The sequence below is a fragment of the Ornithodoros turicata genome, chromosome 2 (genome assembly GCF_037126465.1).
Source record: "Ornithodoros turicata isolate Travis chromosome 2, ASM3712646v1, whole genome shotgun sequence".
NCBI lineage: Eukaryota > Metazoa > Arthropoda > Arachnida > Ixodida > Argasidae > Ornithodoros > Ornithodoros turicata.
The window spans coordinates 79,901,925-79,920,702 of NC_088202.1; the positions used below are offsets into that span (position 1 = coordinate 79,901,925).

At 46.3% G+C, this 18,778-nt stretch overlaps 1 protein-coding gene across 1 annotated transcript in view; it reads left to right on the forward strand.

The window, feature by feature from the left end:
- Positions 1-1,091: 1,091 nt before the first annotated feature.
- The window catches only part of LOC135385610 (zinc finger protein GLI3-like), a 33,351-nt gene continuing 15,664 nt past the window's right edge, over positions 1,092-18,778 (forward strand). Inside the window, exon 1 of the mRNA XM_064615037.1 lies at positions 1,092-1,576. Coding sequence (XP_064471107.1) covers positions 1,419-1,576 — 158 coding nt within the window. The 5' untranslated portion in view covers positions 1,092-1,418. The remainder of the gene's footprint in view (positions 1,577-18,778) is intronic.

Consider the following 18,778-nt stretch of genomic DNA (forward strand, 5'->3'; position numbering starts at 1 on the left):
ACCTTGCGGTACTCGCTGAGCCGCGCGGCAGAAAAGAGTGCTAGCCGCGCCCACTTTCACCCGCAAGCGTTTCCCTGTTGTATTTTTTTCTCGTTTTTTTTTTTCTACTTTGTGCACCGAATGTGGCAGCGTTCAATTACGGCGCGGCCCCGAGCGCCCCCCGACTGCTCGCAGCCCACCTTGCGTATGCACAGCAATCCATCGTCCACCTGACAGGAAAGCCGTATCCTCCTCGCCGCTTCCATCCGCGTCTCCTTCTTCTCGAAAATCCTGTGAAAACTTAATTACACTCTCCCAGGCCACTCACCGGGAAGAGGAGAGGCGCGCGGAGAGGGACAGCGCAAGAATGCATTTTCGCTTGTGCCCGTGTCGACGGGCCCGCAAGACGAACGCCACGCAATTACTGTTTCGTTGCGAGAAGCTCCCTGTGAGAAGCCAGCAATGACAATGAACCGCAGGTAACTGCGATGCTTTTTGTGAGTTGTTGCGCGGAAGAGAGGGCGGGGCACCGTGAGGACATGATGATGCAATGTCCATAGACATTTATGTCACACGTTCAATTTCCAGAAGGGCTGAACCAAGCTGGAATTGCAGGGCCTCTCAGCGAAAGAAACGAAAGGAAAGACTACCCGTATACGTTCACCGACCAGGAGGCTTTCCCGTTGAACAATACAGTTTCACGGGCATTATTGCTGCGCAAGACAACACATCGCGGAATCGTTGCGGGGCCGACACATAACCATCGTTTTAAGCAACACTTGCATAAGAGTAAAGATTTGATTTTCACGCCTTGCCGCTCAGCACTCTCCAACAGTGCTCGCCACTGGAGCAAAAGCGGTAATTGTGCAATTGTACGCATGCCACACAGCTCCAGGTGCAGTGGCAACACGAAAGATGGCGACAGGGGATAGAGTCGTTTGTATAGGGGGATGCAAGCTTTTCCCTTCCTCTCGCTGCGAAGGAGAAAAAGCGATGTTGGGAGTGGGGAGGATGGGGCTGGAAGACTGAAGCAAATGGAAATAAGTAGAGAGAGAGAGGGCGGGAACGGGAGGAGGAGGTTCTTACTCTCGTTCCAGTGGTGTGTCATCGCGCCGAAACGCCTTGGTATCTTCATTTACTCCCGCTGTGGAACGGTGGGACACGTACCGTGCTGCGCGTGAAATCATATCTTGGCGTTGCAACTCGTTGCAGTGACCTGTGACATCTGGTGACACTTTGTACCTGGGATACTCGTGGATTACTTACTGACCGTTGTCGAAGGACATGCGACGGCGACGTTGTGGTGCTTCGACCGCTTGGCGAAGCTAGTGTCTGTGGTCCGGCGGAGCCCTGCGTGATCGCGGTGTTTGTGCCCTTTTGGATTTACGTGCTTCGTCGGTGATTGTACCGTGCGCTGGAGATGCAGGTGACAACGCCAGATGTCTGACGTGCCGCGACTCGCTGCAGGTTTACCGCTGCAGTTCCCCAGCGCCTTCGCAGCAGTGCACGCGGCTATCCCCGTTGACCAGCGCACACACGAAGGGCGATATGTCTGGGAACCACGTCTGCACTCGTTCCCGCATCCACCGACGTCGGGGTAAGTAGTTTCTCTTCTACATACAGTCACACCCACGCGTGAGAGCATGCCGCTCTGTCATACGTTTCTTTTTTGCGTTCTGCGTGTCATTCAGCTGCAACCGCGCGCACACGTGCCGATAAAGAGCATAAAAAGATTATGCTAGCGATCAGGGTGTAAACTCGACGTAGGCAGCATATCTCTGGGTTTGGGGCGAAGACAAGGGGACTAGCGAACCACGAAACGTACAACACAGGACAAGAGCCTTGTCCGGTGTTGTACTTTGTTTGTTCGCCCCTTTGTCTTCACCCCAAACTCAGGGATATGCTGCTTACGATGTATCAAGCGCACTTATCAGCTGTTGTTAAGCACACGCGTGTGCAACCCATTTACCGAGTTTATTGTTTTTAAATGTCTCTCAACATACAAGGAAAGGGCGCAGGTGCTTGCGGCCGCTGCCGTCGCAGAAATGCCTAATGTACAATATCTCCTTGTTATTAGTCGCACCAAAGAGCCCATGAGACTGTAACTGCCGCATCCATGTAGCACGACGATAGCAATTCGCTTTCCGTGCCTCCTTTTTAGCGATAGTAGGGTTACGTTACAGTGATAGCCAGACTATATGCCCCAAAACTGTGTAACCACCACAGCAACAATGCAATCATATCCATATATAAATCAATCCAAATAAACGTATCACAAAACATTAACATGCTTTCCTGAGGAGCTCAACAGCATTTGAAAACGAGTTTTTATGCGCCAAGTGCCCAAAGAGGCAGCCTTTGTTTTACTTAGTTTTGACGAAACCCCGATAAAGAGGAACACGCAGACAACCACAACAAATCTATTTCCTTTTCGTAAATTTTGTATATGATATTTTATACAGTGACTGTAATATTTTATAATGAATACGGCCAGCAGCGTTCATGTACCGTACGCTGCTCTCCGCATGCCTTTCCAAAAATAGGAAGAACCCAGCACAGAAGGGCGCTAATTCCCCGTGAGTTCCTAAAAGCCCCAGGTACTAGCACGCTAATCTCCCCCTTCAATCTGCCCATATATTTGGCTGGACCTCTTAGTTCTCTTGTTGTGTCAAGGCGAAGGACGACGTTACCTTGGAGGGAAGCAGTTGTTGTGTAAACGTGTCACAGAATACACTTGACCAACCGTAGTGATACCAGGACCTTGACAAACTTGCGCGGAACATCCAATTGAACGGTGAAGATGACAATGTAAACAAAACTGACGCAGCACACGTTTCGGGATTTTATTAGGAAAGAGGTGCTAGGACGTGTGTCAAGGTGTAGAAACGGAAGATCCTGCGCCAATACAGTAAGGGTGCACGGATGCTTTTGAAACGTACAGAATGGAAGAAAACCAATATAAGAAACAGAGCGTAAATAACAAGAGTGCATAATAATATAATGTTCGCAAACGTTTGTAAAACTGCGCTCGAGTGTACACATTGACTTCATGCAATCCTAGTAGCATCGTATATCTGTTCGATACTCGTGGGTAATGAAGACGCTACAAATTAATGTGCGACGAAGAACTGAAATAGGGCAGTCGTCGAAAGCCTGACTGCCGCGGTAACCCTTTCGATTTCGAGTGCCAGTCGGGGATTGAGTGCATGGTTCTGTTTCTGGCCGCCGTCTGGCACCTTGAGACTTGTTGCGTTCGTGTGTTCCAGCCTCAGAACAGTTACTTTGCAACACGTGCGGGGAAAGTTAAGCTCAAATGAAACAGTCACGGCTTACGATGGCTACGCGTGGTGAAGTTTGTTTGACCCAATTCTTTCGTCAAGAAACAAATCTTGGATTACCTCTCCTTTGTTGCTCATAGACCCATTCGTGCAAGCCTACTATTTAGCCAGGGTCAAGATATCTATCACAAACAGGCCAAGTAACAAAGAGAAGAGCATTGAACACGAATGAACTCCTGGGTAACGTTTTGAGACACACCTTTTGGAAGCCTCTCATCGCATCATACAAATTGAGTAATTCTATGACATTTCGGCAGTGAAACAGTCCTTGGAATGTAGCGGCGGTTTAATGAGCCGCGGGCGAAATACACTGTGCGAGAAAACAATGAGTCCGGATCCAGCTGTTTGGTAGTGTTAGGAATGAGAGTTACCGTGTGTTCACACGAGCGACATTCCCAACAGAAACGGAAGACGCGAAAAACGTCATAGCCTTATGAGCGCGAGCGCTCAGTGTCCAGTGTTCACGTACACTGCTAACCGTGTGGAATATCCTGCAACACAGTCACAAGATATTCTGCAGCATACGACAGGAAAGGCGCTGACGGTGTCGTCTGCTAAGTGCGCAGTACGCCACTCCCGATATTCTGCATCGAGTGAATGCTCACATAACACGGGACGGAACTTGGTCTCTGTGTGCAGTGTTTTTGCTTTTTCTTCCAGTAGAATCTTCCGTGAAGATGTCGCTCGTGTGAGTACACAGTTAGCGGCACATTAAGAAGTGCTCCACCGCATTCTTGGAGTGAAATATTGACTTCCAGCTCTGTACATTCACGTAATCATCCACATGCAATGGGGTAGTGTACCGCAATTCCTGCCGTGAAACACGCAACGTCACCGTGGCTGCGTGTGTGTTGTCGTTGTTCTTGTTCTAGAATGAATGCTAGTATGGCAGTCATTTCTTTATTAGATGAAGTCGGTCCCCTAGAAACCCGTATGCTAGAGGTTTTAGCGGACGGTACTTCGTTAACAGGATACGCGTATGCACCGCGTGCAACAAATGTTTACGTAGCATGCCGAATTCTCTTCTAAACTACACCGCCGAAGGTAATCATGGGGAAATAATGATACGTTGGTTTGACGGCGGAGAACCGAACGTGACAGCCGGGCTGCCCTCCCGTTGCCGTTCCGTCTTTTCTTACCGCGACCGGACGTACGGCAGCCTATCGAACACTTGTAGCTGCCGAACACATGTACGGTAACTGTAAACTTACTGCTCCTGTTAACATCAACATGTATGTTGTAGTTTTAGGGTTTCGAGTGTGTGCCGTGCACATGTGCAAACGCAGTAGGTTGTTGTAAATATGCTCATAGGATGCTGCTGCGGTCACTACTTCTCAACTGACACCTCTACATGACCGCAAAGTATGCAAAAAAATATCGGCGAACCTAGCTGCATTATCCCCAGATGCCACTGAATTTTGTGTTGTGTAACGCACTTCGTGTTGAGCGTGACACTTTAGACTGAGCGTTTTACTGTACACAATGCTCGCTTCACCATTCACTGTAAGGCGGTATACCCATAATCACCGAAAGTAATACGTGAGACGTAACCTTACTGCAGTGCAGATTCATTTTGTTTAGGAACCTCTTACTTTTTCGTATAATAACATGACAATTTTCATGATTCGATTTTACTGAACCAATTATTCTCTCACTGTGTCGTCGCCAGATCCCTTTTTGTAATTATGACATTGTAGGGCCAACTACAACATTACTGCAACTCCATTAGCATCAAGTAAGGGTTCTTTATTCATACAAAAAAGAGAAAAGAAGATAGTGTAAGAACAATTCTCCCCCGTGCTATATAACGGTAATCCTGAAGGCCTGAGCTCATCGCATCCTCTGAAAGAAGTCCGTTCTACCGTGTATGAACCAAGCCGGGTAGCATTTATTTTCAACGCAATCTAGTTGTAATAAGCATAGCTCGGATAAATATGGATAACAATATACGCATCTGAGCAGCACATGACGTTCATTATGCAACATTGATGATGGTGATGATAATGATGATGACACTGGTGGCCACGCCCTTTGTATCGGGATTAACATCGCAGTTTTACCACCGACTGTTGATGTTCGCTTGCGCTGGTGTAACAAGCTCAACAATAAAAAAGAAAGAAATAGAAAAGTATTGCAGAATTGTCGACTTTTTATGGATTTTTTTCTACTAAGAGCGCAATAAACTGCGGGTACGCAGCTAACACACGTGCCCAGCTTTCCGAATATGCCATATCACCGTTTTGTCTCGAAAGTTGTGACTTCGGTGATCCGCCTGTCATTATGCGAGTGACTGTGATCATCATGGTTGATCACAGTCACTCTTTAATCGTCAGGGCATTACGGTTGACGTTGGCCCTCGTCAGAGACAAAACGTGGAAGAAAATAGGTACTTCTAGGTTACCGGCACATTCATAACTGTCAGCATGCCCCAACTGCATGCAGCAAGTGGCACTAACTGTATGCGGTAATTGTTATATCATAACCGGGACGTTGATTCTTCCATCGCCATTTTCCTTTCTTTCTGTCCTTTTTTTATAGCACTCAAACTTCATCGCCGACGTCGCAAACTATGCATTTATTTCTTTACAACCGCTAAAAAAGTATGCGTATATTTTTATTTTATCTATTTCTGACATCGCTTCTGCAAAAGGGAAACAATCCCCCGTTTATATGGAGGGAGCAACCCTGTGAACGAAATACACCAAGGCAAAATTCACCAACCAACAGCAAGTTACCTTGAATACAAAGCACCAGCAGCTTAAAACAAGGCGATAAAGGTACATTTCGTAACCTTCATTGTCATGTTTCATGTGTCAAACGAGCACTAAACCACTGGAATTCCATGCCAACTGACCTCGAGGTACCGTGGCAAGTATTTGTCTGGATAACCGTGTAGCGGTATGTCACCCCAACAGATTTTGCGTGCATTCTTTTTAGCAGACATGTGTTGTAACTACTTTTTTAGTAGTTTAACTGCTAACTACTGTGTCATATTGTAGTTTAACTACATCCCAGCCGCGCTAGTTAAAACTACTTTGCAACTACTACGATGTAGTTGTTTAACTACATTTATAACAACTCTGATATTTTGTGCGCGTCGTTATATCTGTGATCGCTTTGGCGTAGAAACAGCAGGTGAGTGCGTTGGGACTGAGAAGACAGTGAACTCCCACACTCGCAACCATCATGCATAGCACGTGCCCCTCCATACAATACTGATGTGGTGATATGTCATGCAATGATAAAGCCATGACCTCCAATCTAACGACGGAGGGAGCGTAAGCCTTTTGGATGTGCTGTTTGTGTCGATCGTTATTTACCCTTATTCGCACAAAAGACGTACTTTCTCCTCATGTGCCGTAGCATTTCTGCACGCAAACTTGACAATGAATGTCTCCATTCCGCCTCTAACCAATCTAACTAACACCAATGCTCCGACGAGCAACGGTTATGTTCCAACACGTTGGATACAGTCCTGGCTCAACGTCGAATACTCTTAAAAAATGCGAAGTAGTTGTAGCCCGCTGTAACCTAACTACTGTATAGTTAACTACAAAAAGTAAGTTTAACTAGTAGTTATAACCACCATTTTTGCAGGTAGTTTCTAACTACTTTTTAACTACCATGCAGAAGTCTAATTACAAGTAGTTAGCTACTGCACATCCCTGCTTTTTAGCTCTTCTTCGCATATCTCAGCTGACTAGCAAATTGTAAACGTGTACTCCACAAGCCTGCATAATGTTGTATTGATAGTACACACACTGGCTTCACATAACAGCAACAACAAATAAGTAATGGTGATCTAGTGGGATGTATCGCCGCTGAGGCGGCACCCTATCATATTGCTTGAGGGGGAGAAGATGGTGAATGATGATAAATGTTTAGAGTTTACGCAGGAGCCCTGTTGCTTCACATAAGATGACAACAAAGCAATACAAATCCCCATATACTGCTGGTAGCAAAACGTAGACTGTAGAACAGCATAAAAGAACAGTGTAGTAGTAATTTCAGCGCTGGCATCGTGTCTCTCGTCCTGGTTGTTTTTCCGCGTGTGCTTTCAGAATATGCAGAATAGAAATCCACTGTCCGTAATTTTGTGGTATTGTTCACTGCAGTGTTTTCGAAACACTGGAGCATAGAGCAGTGGCCTTTCCATCATTGCACGTAAACCTGCGGTATATGTCCCCGGACACATCACTGACAATCCCAAACCAAATTTTGGCGCCAGAACGCATAAAGGTTGCCTAAAAGAGCGACCTCCAGACCAGGAAGATAGGGTAGGAAGCGTGCATGATCTAATTCTGTAAACCTTACAGCACTCTACGCTTCGGGACGGGGTAACACGTACTCCTATACAGAGCGCACACAAACTTGGCACCCATTTTATCTACTAATCTAATAGTTTTCTTCCATGTGTGCCTGTCTGTCACAGCCACAGTCTGGAGCTTATATGCCCAGCTTTGCGCGCAGCCACTATTTTTGGGAGGTCGTCACCAGTTGACTATCTTGTTGACAGGCCTCAACTTCCAGAGGCTGAAAAGGACAGAAAACGCACGGGGATGCGGTTGGGTTACTGGACCCGTCACGGAAGTCGTGATGAGGTTCACTCTGTCTTCTCGGAATCGGTGGGGGCGAATTCTTGGTGGGGTAGAACGTAGAAAAGGGCCATGGAGACACGCGAGTCGGTATACTTGGTGTGGCGTCACTCATCCACCGCCCTTTATGTTGTTGCAGCGATTTCTACGCCTACCTAAATTCCAATCATTTATCGTCCCGATGCGCTATTAGCCGCCAGACAAGAACTTACGTGAAAGCGTGATATGTCACGAGATTGTTTCATCACTTTCATGAACTCTAAGCGGATCGCTGTCCAAAGCGTCCCCTGACCATTGAAAGCAGTGTCAATAAGGGTCGTTAGAGCCTAAAATGACCGAGGTACAACGCTGATACTGAAGAACTGACACGGGTCTAAACGACAGCGAGGCGATTGCCTTTTGCTCGATTTATTCATAGCTGATTGGAACTCACCAATGGAGGCGTATCTCTGTTAACCTGGAGATCCTCGACTGGAAAGCGCTTCCCGGCACTTTCAATACGACCTCTGCATGGTGTCGCCCTCACGAAAAGGGTGAATCGAAGGTTTAGTAGCAGTTCTGCGCTACCGTGACATCAGTGATATTTCTTATGAAAGCGTGAAGGTAGTTTGCGTAGATTGCGTAGCACTGATGACTCGAGTAGGTTTCTGACGTCGCAAGACACAATATCCGCGGGACCCACAATTTAGAATAAAGGAGAAGGAGAAATCGTCGTCGAATCGAAATCGAAAGTTCGGTGCGCAAATTCGGGCGAGGGGTGAGAGCAAGATTGTTGGAAGAACGAAAGCAGCGTCACAGTGAAGTGAGCGCACTTCAGAGTAAAATTCGCCCGTCAGACAGAGACATTACATCTGCACATATAAATCCGTCAGTTCGGAGACAATTTGTCTCGTGCCCCCGCATTATTTATCCTGGTGAGCGTGTTTTCAATTCCTAAATCCAAAGGGTTAGTAAAGAACGCCGAATGCTGTAGGCGCTTCACTTTTCTTCTTTCCTTCAGACATCTACACTAGGATGGCTATAGTTCCGAGCTCATACAAATACAAATCAACGATATGCAAATAAAAACCATTTCGTCACTAGACATTAAGAAAGGCGGTGCTCTTCATTAGAGCGCTCATCTCTTTCGGGCCAGGATATCCGCATCTCATACCCACTTGGTGAGATTAGCGTTTCATTAATCAGACGCGAACAAAGGCCTCGTGATACAAATCGTGCATGTCGATGTCAGCTACAGATTTCCTCTGGTCCACATGCGAGCAATTCTACACGTCATATTGACAGTGTTTTCTTATTAACCTTGCGGTTTCCCAGAGCTCTCGTGACTGTCGCTATCGCAGTGGATCGAGTCCGGAAGACACAAGAGCTGACCAGACACTGCTAAGGGAGTCTTTTAAAAGCACCTTAATCACACATAATCGGTGGAGCATGCAAGAGGTGGCCGCTTATCTGTTGGGCGTGTTTTCTTCTGCTGTACTGGTTTGGCATAATTGAGAGGTAGTATGGAGAACCCGATGATGATCCAGATTGAACGGGTCCGGGTTAGGCGAATGTGGTTCCAGACGGCATAGCAGTGGAGATTAGTGTAATGGATGACCTCAGAAGAATGGCAGCACGTAGTAATGCATCTGTAGTTGTGAGTGAGTGAGGAGGTCCCTACTTACGTTGTATCTCGTCATATGAAGTGCCCTCATCATACGTGTGGTTCTAAGAAATGAACCTATATGTTAGCATAATGGGATCAGTCCAAGCGCCCCGTGTCTTCACGTTACTTGCGACCCATAAAAGCATAATGAAGAACCTTTTTTTTTTTTTTAATTTATACGCCCATCCGTCCAATGAATGTGTGTCTTCATTCATGGGGCTTTCACTATTGTCGTTTGTGAGGCTCTCACAGTTCGCAAGATTACTTAAACACCGGTGTGTGCACCTCAAAGTGCCGTGCTCACAGTGATATCCTTCCGTCCGGACTAATCGATGTTCGATGTAACGGTGACGTCACAGTAGCATACTACCAATAGCGTGTGTTGTGATCACGGTGGCGCCGGTGGTCACTCTCTGTGCTTGATGAAACGCAATCTTGAAGGCTTTTCGTGGTGTGACAAACAATGATATATGACCTTTGGTGGCTCAGCAGGTTATTAAAAGTTGTCTGTGTAACACGGGCTTCATGTAACTTTCACAATGGGGCAGTAAAGCATTATCTGCGATTTTAAACGAACACCAGGCGGTAGCTATATGCCTGGAAGCATTCATAACGCAGCAAAAGAGCCACATTCCTCAATACCTCCTGTCCAGTTTACATGGAAAAGCGGTTTGAGAACTGGCTATGTCAGTGCCTTTCACCAAGTTCTTCGTATTTTTCATTTTGTTAATATATTCTGTCCTTTGTTGAAATCAGTCTTGGGAAGTAACTTAGCTACAAATAATCACTTATGGAGCAATTAACCGGCAACTGTAATTAATAACGCTTCCTCAGAGACCAACTTTAATGTTGAATACTATATTTCTTTGAGTCTTCTTCCTGTGCGGCTTTCTCTCAATCGTCCTGAAGCGCAGGCCTGACTTCCACTGGAAAAGTACTGTTGCGAATGCCGGTACATCATTGCATGACGGATGTACTTCAAGATTTTCAGTCATTTTATAGACCACTATAGGGCAATACCGCGTCATTTTCAGTGCGAAGACAAGTTTTGTTTTACTCAACTCATCGCGTTGATAAAACTATCTGCTTAAAAATGCAAAAATACGTGTCCATGATGTTGACTGTCTGCAGTTTTAAGGGATGGGCACTTCCGAAAATGCAGATTTTGCACAATGATGAGCTTTGTCATTGCTGCACTATTTTAAACACATTTAATTCCATCTGGCTTCAAGAGTGTCCTCGTCGGGAAGTCACCTTAGTTCTTTGTCGTGTTAAACCGGAGTTTTACCAGAACCATTTCCCCACTTTAGAAATTCGCTCACTGGGAAAGGTTATCCGCCCTTGCGATACATACGTATAGGTATCGCCACTTGAGCAGTGCGCACTGTACCATGCAACCCTGCAGTTTTGCATGGACATATAATGTACACAAGCGAACGTACATTTGACCTAATATGCTTAATGTTGATGTGGTATCATGTAGTACAGAGACCAGTAGCATCCTTCTTCAACCGGATGACACCCGGCTACATGCAAGAATCCCGGCTCGAGTACTCGGTGTGTGCTGTCACAAAGTCAGGCAACTACCTTTGTTGTCAAACAACTACCGGTGGAGGTAGCTCCCCTTTGTAAAAATAAAATAAAATAAATAAATAAAGGAAAGAAAGGAGCAACTATATGCAACAAGTATATGCCGCAAGTGCCTTCCAAAGTGTTTCGATGAAGCCATTATCCAGTCGCGCTGCTTGCTTGCTTACCTCCTTGGTGCACACAGATTCTGTTTGTATGAACCTTTAAATTTGTCATTCGTGCGTCTTCCGCGTGCCAACAGGACACCTTCGGGGCAGGCGTGTCGGCGCTAGGGTTGATAGGGGGTGGCCGTATCGTGCTACATTTTAGGAATGGCCATATGGCAGTGGTTTCGGCTTGCGTGGGAGTATCGCATGTCTGGCGTTTTTCTGTTACGGTTTCGCGCGTAACTGTATTTTCCGCCCTCAGTTGCACGCGTTTTTGAAACATGTTTCTATATCGTTTTGCTTTAGGGCATGTACGGAAAACTGCATATGGGCGGAAACTGAGCAAAACGCCGCTACTCAAATTGCGATGATCCGCTTCCAAAGTCAGCTCCCAAATCGAGTTAGACACGAAGAAGTCGGAGGCTCGCTCAGATCACATCAAATGGCCTTCGTCCGTAGGACTAGTCTTCGAATGGTTATCTCTAGCTAAATTAATTAGTTATCGTAACTCCGCTAATTAGGCACCGCCAATCGTGCAATAACTCACGGCATCGAGAGGCAACTATAGTAAAACTTTCGCCGGTTGCAATTGAGGCGCATCCAGCAACTTTTCAATGCTTGCTGAGGCTTCCCCGTTCTTTGCTATTATCTTGTAGAGAGAACGTCACAGAGAGCTCTGCGAATACAGCACAGCTCCTAAATATCCGCGTATACCTCCAATAGCGGTGTGACAGGCCGCATATATTCGTCAGGTTCACGAGACGTTTCGACCGTTTGCAGTTGATACACGATTATAATTCACTTTGAAAGTATCGGAGAGCGACTGACTATGGCACACTCATCAATCGAGCCGTTGCAACATGGAGCCTGTGTTTGATACGACACCTTCAAACAAAATATTGTTATAGTCAGCAAATACGCGTGGCCTACACCAACAGGTACCCCGAGGGGGGAGAAGGAGGGAATTAGGGAATAATTGCAGCTTCTACTCCCCTAGATTGCAATTCCTCCCTATTTTAATCGCGGGCCCTGAAGGTTACTGCACAAAGCCCCTAAGCTTCACACATGCTGCCATGCATTTAGTCCCGAAACGAACTTATGGCTGTGACGATGCATCTAATCCCCCAAGATGCGTAAAAAAAAGAAAAAAGAAAAAGATACAGTGTAGTGGTGGTACTGCCGCTTCCTCGATCAACATAATGTCAGCTTCCACGGGCATTCGTGATAGCGTCATGCCGGGAAGACTATCGCCCGCTGCTATATAGTTGAAACCATAGATTATTTCTATGTAGTATTCGACAGCATTGTGTTACCAATACTCTTATCACACGGGCAGCGCTAACCGCGGTTCGCCGCAGCCACATGAAGGTCCGAACAGAGGTTACGACGCTAGCCGTGGTTATGGGAAACCGAGCTTGGCAACTTCGGTTTCGCGAGGTAACCACGGTTTCGCGATTCCTATTTCCCGACATCAATACGCGTGTAATGACATCTCCCGCAAATAATCATGTGCGTACCGTGTATTTAATGATTGTTAAGCTTTTTAATTACCATTATGCCCTTTTCTTTTCATGGTATGCAGCTACAGCGTAATCATAACACACCTGGCGCTTAATGTGTCACAGTCACGTAGTCACTGTGTCACGAACTGCCGTGTGACAGCAACAAACCCTGGTTCACGTGTGACAAATGGGATATAGAACTGCTTTCGCGATTGAGGCGATTTTTTTTGCTTTGAAGCTTCCGCAAATGTTTTTGGTGTGGTGGCATAGCGGTTGTTTAACGAGCCGTCTGCCTGCATGCCGATTTAGCCTGACCGAGCTTCGTACTGGGATTTCGGGATACAGAAGTTAATGTCCCCAATATCTCTCATTCTATACTTCAGTTCAGGAGAGAACTCAACCAAATTATTTCTTGTGCTTTTCATCTGTTAACTATACACGTATTAAATTGCAAGGGACGGAATCTGCTCTATCGGTATCGTGCGTGAAATAGCCCTTGATTTCAAATGTGTCACTGATTTGAGTTGATGGCTATAGTAAACTCATCTACTGCAAATATGTATCAGTAGAGAGCGTTGCCACCTCTGAAGCGCAGTCTAACGACCACATTTTTGCCTCGGCAACAAACAGTATCAGGTAACGACATTCTATCAGTCACGACAGGCATTAGAAATCCATACGGACATCCCCAACACGATAGTCTAATGACATCTCTCTGGTGCCACATTTCCAGTTCTAGAAATTCCGGTTATGGGAGAATATACGAAAATCTTTTCTGACACGTTCTTCCTTTCCTTTTTGTACTTTTACTGCTGCAATCTCGTGTGTATAAGATATACTCTTAAACAAACACGAAGGAAAACTTCTCCATTTGTGCAGCTATGTCGCATGCAGAACCACGTATAGCGTCGTGACAAGTGGCTTTACACATTGCTAAAGGGATTAATATGTCGTTCGGGTCGTGAAGGCCTAGCGGCCGGGTCTTCAAAGACGAGTTATCTGGACAGCGCGTGTCACGGACGCTCTGTTGCGTGACAGACGGAGTACACACCGGAACGAGATAAAAGGGCCCCTGTGGAATCTTAATGGCGTCGGGAAATAAATGCTCTGACAACACTGTTCTTCGTCTCATTTATAGTGATTTAGACGCAGAGATAACTGGCGAAGGTTGGTTGACTAATGCGTTGGAACACTTCTTTGATCCTGCAGCAGTGATATTTGTGAGTTGTGAGTGGGCCAAACGAAGGTGGATACCGAGAGATGAGATGAAATTGCTAGCATGCAGGCGAGAGTTAACTGTAGATGTCTTCACTGCCCGTGCGGTATATTACGTGTTGTAGAAAAAATGCAGCATAGACATTTTGGACGTAACTCATCAATTTGAACAGCAAGGTTTTCTGGAAATAGTGAAGAAACACGTTGAGGATTTCGGCATAATTCGTTCTTCGAGCAAGCTTCCCAAAACACGCAAAGATAACACCAGCCATCCGAGCCTATATTCTCCACAATTCTGGAGGAAATGTTAGATACACACTCGGCTTACAGCTGGCACAGTGTTGGCACAGCCTGCTGAGTCTTTGTTCTTACCAGAGTAGGACATGTCATGAGTTGGTGCCAAGAAACAGTGCGTGTACGTGGGTCAGCGGCATCGATATGTGCATCAAGGCGGTACGGAACGAGACAGATCCTCTTGAAGACATTCTGCGGCAGACGTGAGGGACCTTGTACCGGACAGTCTGCTACGACATCTTTAACATAACCCGCTACAGACCTTTCCCGACCGCCTCAACATATTTTCCAGGCATCGTTTCAACCGCTGAGCTCCACCGTTTCAAGTCTTGCTGTTTCCATCTTGGTTTCTGGTTGGCATCTTCACAATACACGGAGTCCGCGTGGCCCAAGTTCACCTGCTTTAACATCTTTCACAATTCCTGAACGCTGGTACCTCGCCCCAACCTTGAGCAATGGTCGCTGTGACCGACCACCTCATACAATAATGTCACAGAACTCACACACGGTTACTGTACGGGGAACACCATGTAATCCGTGCTGTTCTTGCGCCACTAAACACTAAATTATCGTCATCATCATGTAAACTGTGATTCACTTCGAGCAGTTTACAGCTCTTTTCGCGCATTTATAATTTATTCACGGGGGGTAGCCAATTACAGGGGACACATGCCGGCGTATACCTTCGAATTACGAGGCCGTCCCTGGAGCGCGAGTGGCTCGAATTACACATTAATGTCATTGATCCCAGTTACGGGAACAGTTACGAAACTCTTTTCACTCTACTCATTCGAAACTCGTAGCAGTGTGTCCACATGGCATGTAGTCACGATGTCGCAATGTAAGAGGCGCTGATCTCACACCTGATAACTGTGGACGCGTTTTCTTCCACGAAAAAGAAAGAAAAAAAAGAACAAGAAGAAGAAGAAACTCAATTTTCACCGTTCGCGATTTCTCTCGTGGCGTGGAGAGGCTCGAAGCCCCAGGCAGGCCAGATCCTAGCGGAAGATGAATGAGAAGAGGCCTTTTCTATCTGTTTACCATCCCTGCCTGGGAGAGGTCCTACTGATTGGGGGGGACCTGCTGGAGCCCATTCCGAGAATGCAGCCGTCGTGCGATCCCGGAGGTAATAGAGCCTTCGTCATTCGTCATGACGGCAGGGAGAGGCCCGGCAAGGAAAGATCAGTCGAATATCCGTCCAATATCTCCTTCCTCCTCAGACGGAGGAACCTCTGTATTGTTGTCGGCAGTGACCTCGGCGGATTTCGTTCCGTGCATCTCTCGCCTTGTGGTAATTTCAGCTGTCTTCTTCTGTGGCGAGGGTTGACGCCCTGCATGACGTCGTGTCTTTGAACTCGTCCAAGAGTCGCCGTCGTGCAGGTTTGTTCATGAAGTTATTGAAGAAAGTTGAGACGTGACAGTCGATAGTTGGACGGCTTTGGTGAAGGATGCCAGCCTTGCTTCTGCATGAGCGATTCGGATCATGCCCAATTCCTTTGTGCGCTCTCAGGAACGTGCTTCCCCCACTCCCACGTGCTTCCCCCAATGATGTTACACGCGTACAGGAACAATGGTGATGCGGCAATCGGGGTATTATTAGTATATACTGTACGGACGTTGTGGTTTTGTCAGATAGTGTGTACCTTTGTTTCCAGGTGGAAATAGAAAGAAAAAGGAGCCACATGCAGCATTGATCAATCCTCCATTAAATACTTATGATGCCCTTACTTTATCAACCTGTGCATATCAAGTCCCCAGAATGACATGCAACCTCCCGAATATACTTATTAGCTGCTACGTTGCGTATTCTAGTTGCAGAAGACATCAGTGCTGAAAAGCAACATGCCATCATCGTCGCATTATCTTCTCTGTTGAGGGGAGGGCGGTATCCTCACGAAAATCTTTCAGTGCTCGCATGTGAACATTAAGACAGGCACGAATCCGTCCAAAATTTATCGCGCGTTCTAAGTTCGTCCACTAATTCTAACTTGGCTGACCATCCAACATGAATGCACCAGTTGATGATGCTGGCATTTCGCTCACGTCTCTGTGGGCGCATGCAAATCGTCGCTATTTCGATTTACGACCTCTAATTAATAGCCTCCTTATCTGCGATCTCCCAAACTAAGGTTCTGGTCTTTGGAAATCGTGAGTGACACGACCGCAGCCAATTACTCACGCGCTTGCCCACAGGTTCTTGTAATGAAAGAGGCCTGGCACGATTGCTTGCGAACCGAACACTGCACGGCTGAGCACGACCTCCTTGTAACAACAGCCATTCGGAATGATGGTGGGACTGTGGTGCAGCGTGCCCAGTGGGCCCAAGTATAGAATGCTGTACGCAATTACGGAGTTCAATTGCGGAAAGCGAAACAGAACCTGTCATCGTAAATTATTCGAATTCCCAATTGTCTGCGGCTTCGATATGGTCATTCAGTACTTGGCATCGTAAGAGGTATAGCGGAGACGGGTGCGGCTTACCCACCTGGGTGGGAGGGTTGGCTTTGCGTAGTTGAACTTTTTTAGCGCGCACGGGACCGTGCTGATGGCTAGATAGAATAGCATATATATGCGGGATAGCTGGTGGCAAGGGTAAGGGCTTGGAGATTGCTGATGGTCTGCTGAAGTCGGAATCTAAATACTGTAATCAGATAGGTAAACGTTTATTACTTATATTGAGCACGTATTTTACACTCGTAAATGCCAGCTGACATCGTGTTGAGCGGAGCACACTATATAGGCGGACGCCGTCAGCGGGACTGTCTCAGTGGGTTTCGGCACTTGCTCGTACTCGTATCTATAGCTGATTGTACAGCTGATTTTATGGGCAGCTTTGTTTGTTTTAAATTGTTGTACGAGCAGGAGCTACAGAACGTGAGGATTCAGGGGACCCAAGCGGACGACAGTCAAAGCGTACAGCGGCACCGATCTGGGCACTACCTTGTGGAGGTGTCGCTTGTGTCCTGTATCAGCGTTGACGGTTGAGATTGAGAAACCATTACTGATTATGGCCCCGCTTTTAAGGGACGTTAGTGAAGCCTATCGTCTGTTGAAAAAAGGGAGTTTATTTGTTGCGATACCTAGTTAATATATCAGCAATCTACAGTTTGGGAAATATTTTTGTATTTATGATTGGTTGGGACATTGTGGGATGCGATGCTTTTCCTGGTAAATGTTCGTGGCATGGGGAAAAATTCATTCTGGTCTAAAGCTTCTGGTCCGCTAGTTTAATGTAAAGGAATGTAATTTGTCATTCCATCCATTGCCGTCCTTTTGGTTAATTCCCCGCTTGGTGTCCGTCGCAGAGTGGGCCCGCGCGGCGTCCAGCATGGGGCCTGGACGTATTCCAAAGGAACTCTTGGAACATCGCAAGCAAAAGAAGAAAAGGAAAAAAAAAAACGAACTTCAGATTTCCCGGAGCGAAATCTCTCTCCTTGCTTCGGGCATTAAAAAAAATTAAGTCCAAATCTGAATTTCGGAGTACCGCTTCGTATATGGGGACCTTCTTTTTCCTGTTAACGACAGTATGTAATAAATGTACGAAATTTTGTTCCGAAACGATGTGTCGTTTGGAAACAACGTGATCGGTACAACTAATATCGTTCGTTATCCTAGCAAATGCACGTACGACAGTGATCCACGAAAATAAATTTGTTTGCTACTGGCGATGCAAGCGGCGAAGACGGAGCTGCAATGCCTCAACTACAGCCTTAACATCACGCAAGTGATAAGCGACTCGACGATAGAGATCTCACCGTACCCCTACACGATCCGTGAAATGTGTGTCCATATATCTTGCTCCCATGCGTGTATTAGCATTTTTCGCAAGGTCCGGTCTGAACCATTATTAAATTGACCACCTGACACGCATAAATAACGAACATCAAAGCGAAGAACAGGCCCCCCGTAGTCGTCTGTTATAATGGTGAGTGCAGAAGTGAACATTAATTAAGACCAACTCGGAATTTGGGGCCCACTAATGTCTTCTTTCTCCTCCGTTTACTCGTTGTATTTTTTTTTATTGGGTACTTTTGCGCGGGAACTCGCCTCAGTTATAATTTACAACCAGTGGCGTTCATGCGTGGATATAATACGGAAAAACAAGAAAGCATATGCGCTTGATGTATGATCTACAAAGCCACCATAGAGAAGCGATTGTGAAGCGTGCTTCTATGCTTCAGTCGTTCGTAACTTGCTGTTTAGTTAGTCTAGAATATGTTGGAAATTCTGAGTCGGGGCTCGAGGCTTTCTGTTCTTGTCGGCGCTTTGTCCGCAGGTCGCGGGTAAGGAATAACTTAATTGGCGTTTTCTTTTATTTGTGTTCATGTGAGCGGTTATAGCCTGCTAACCAGCGGTGGTAAATCATAGATGCACAACAAGATATGAGGGCAGTATGGTTTTAGAACCTTAGAACACTTGGAAGTACGTGATTACGCGACTCTAGGTACTTTCTACTGTCGTTCTACTTTTCTTT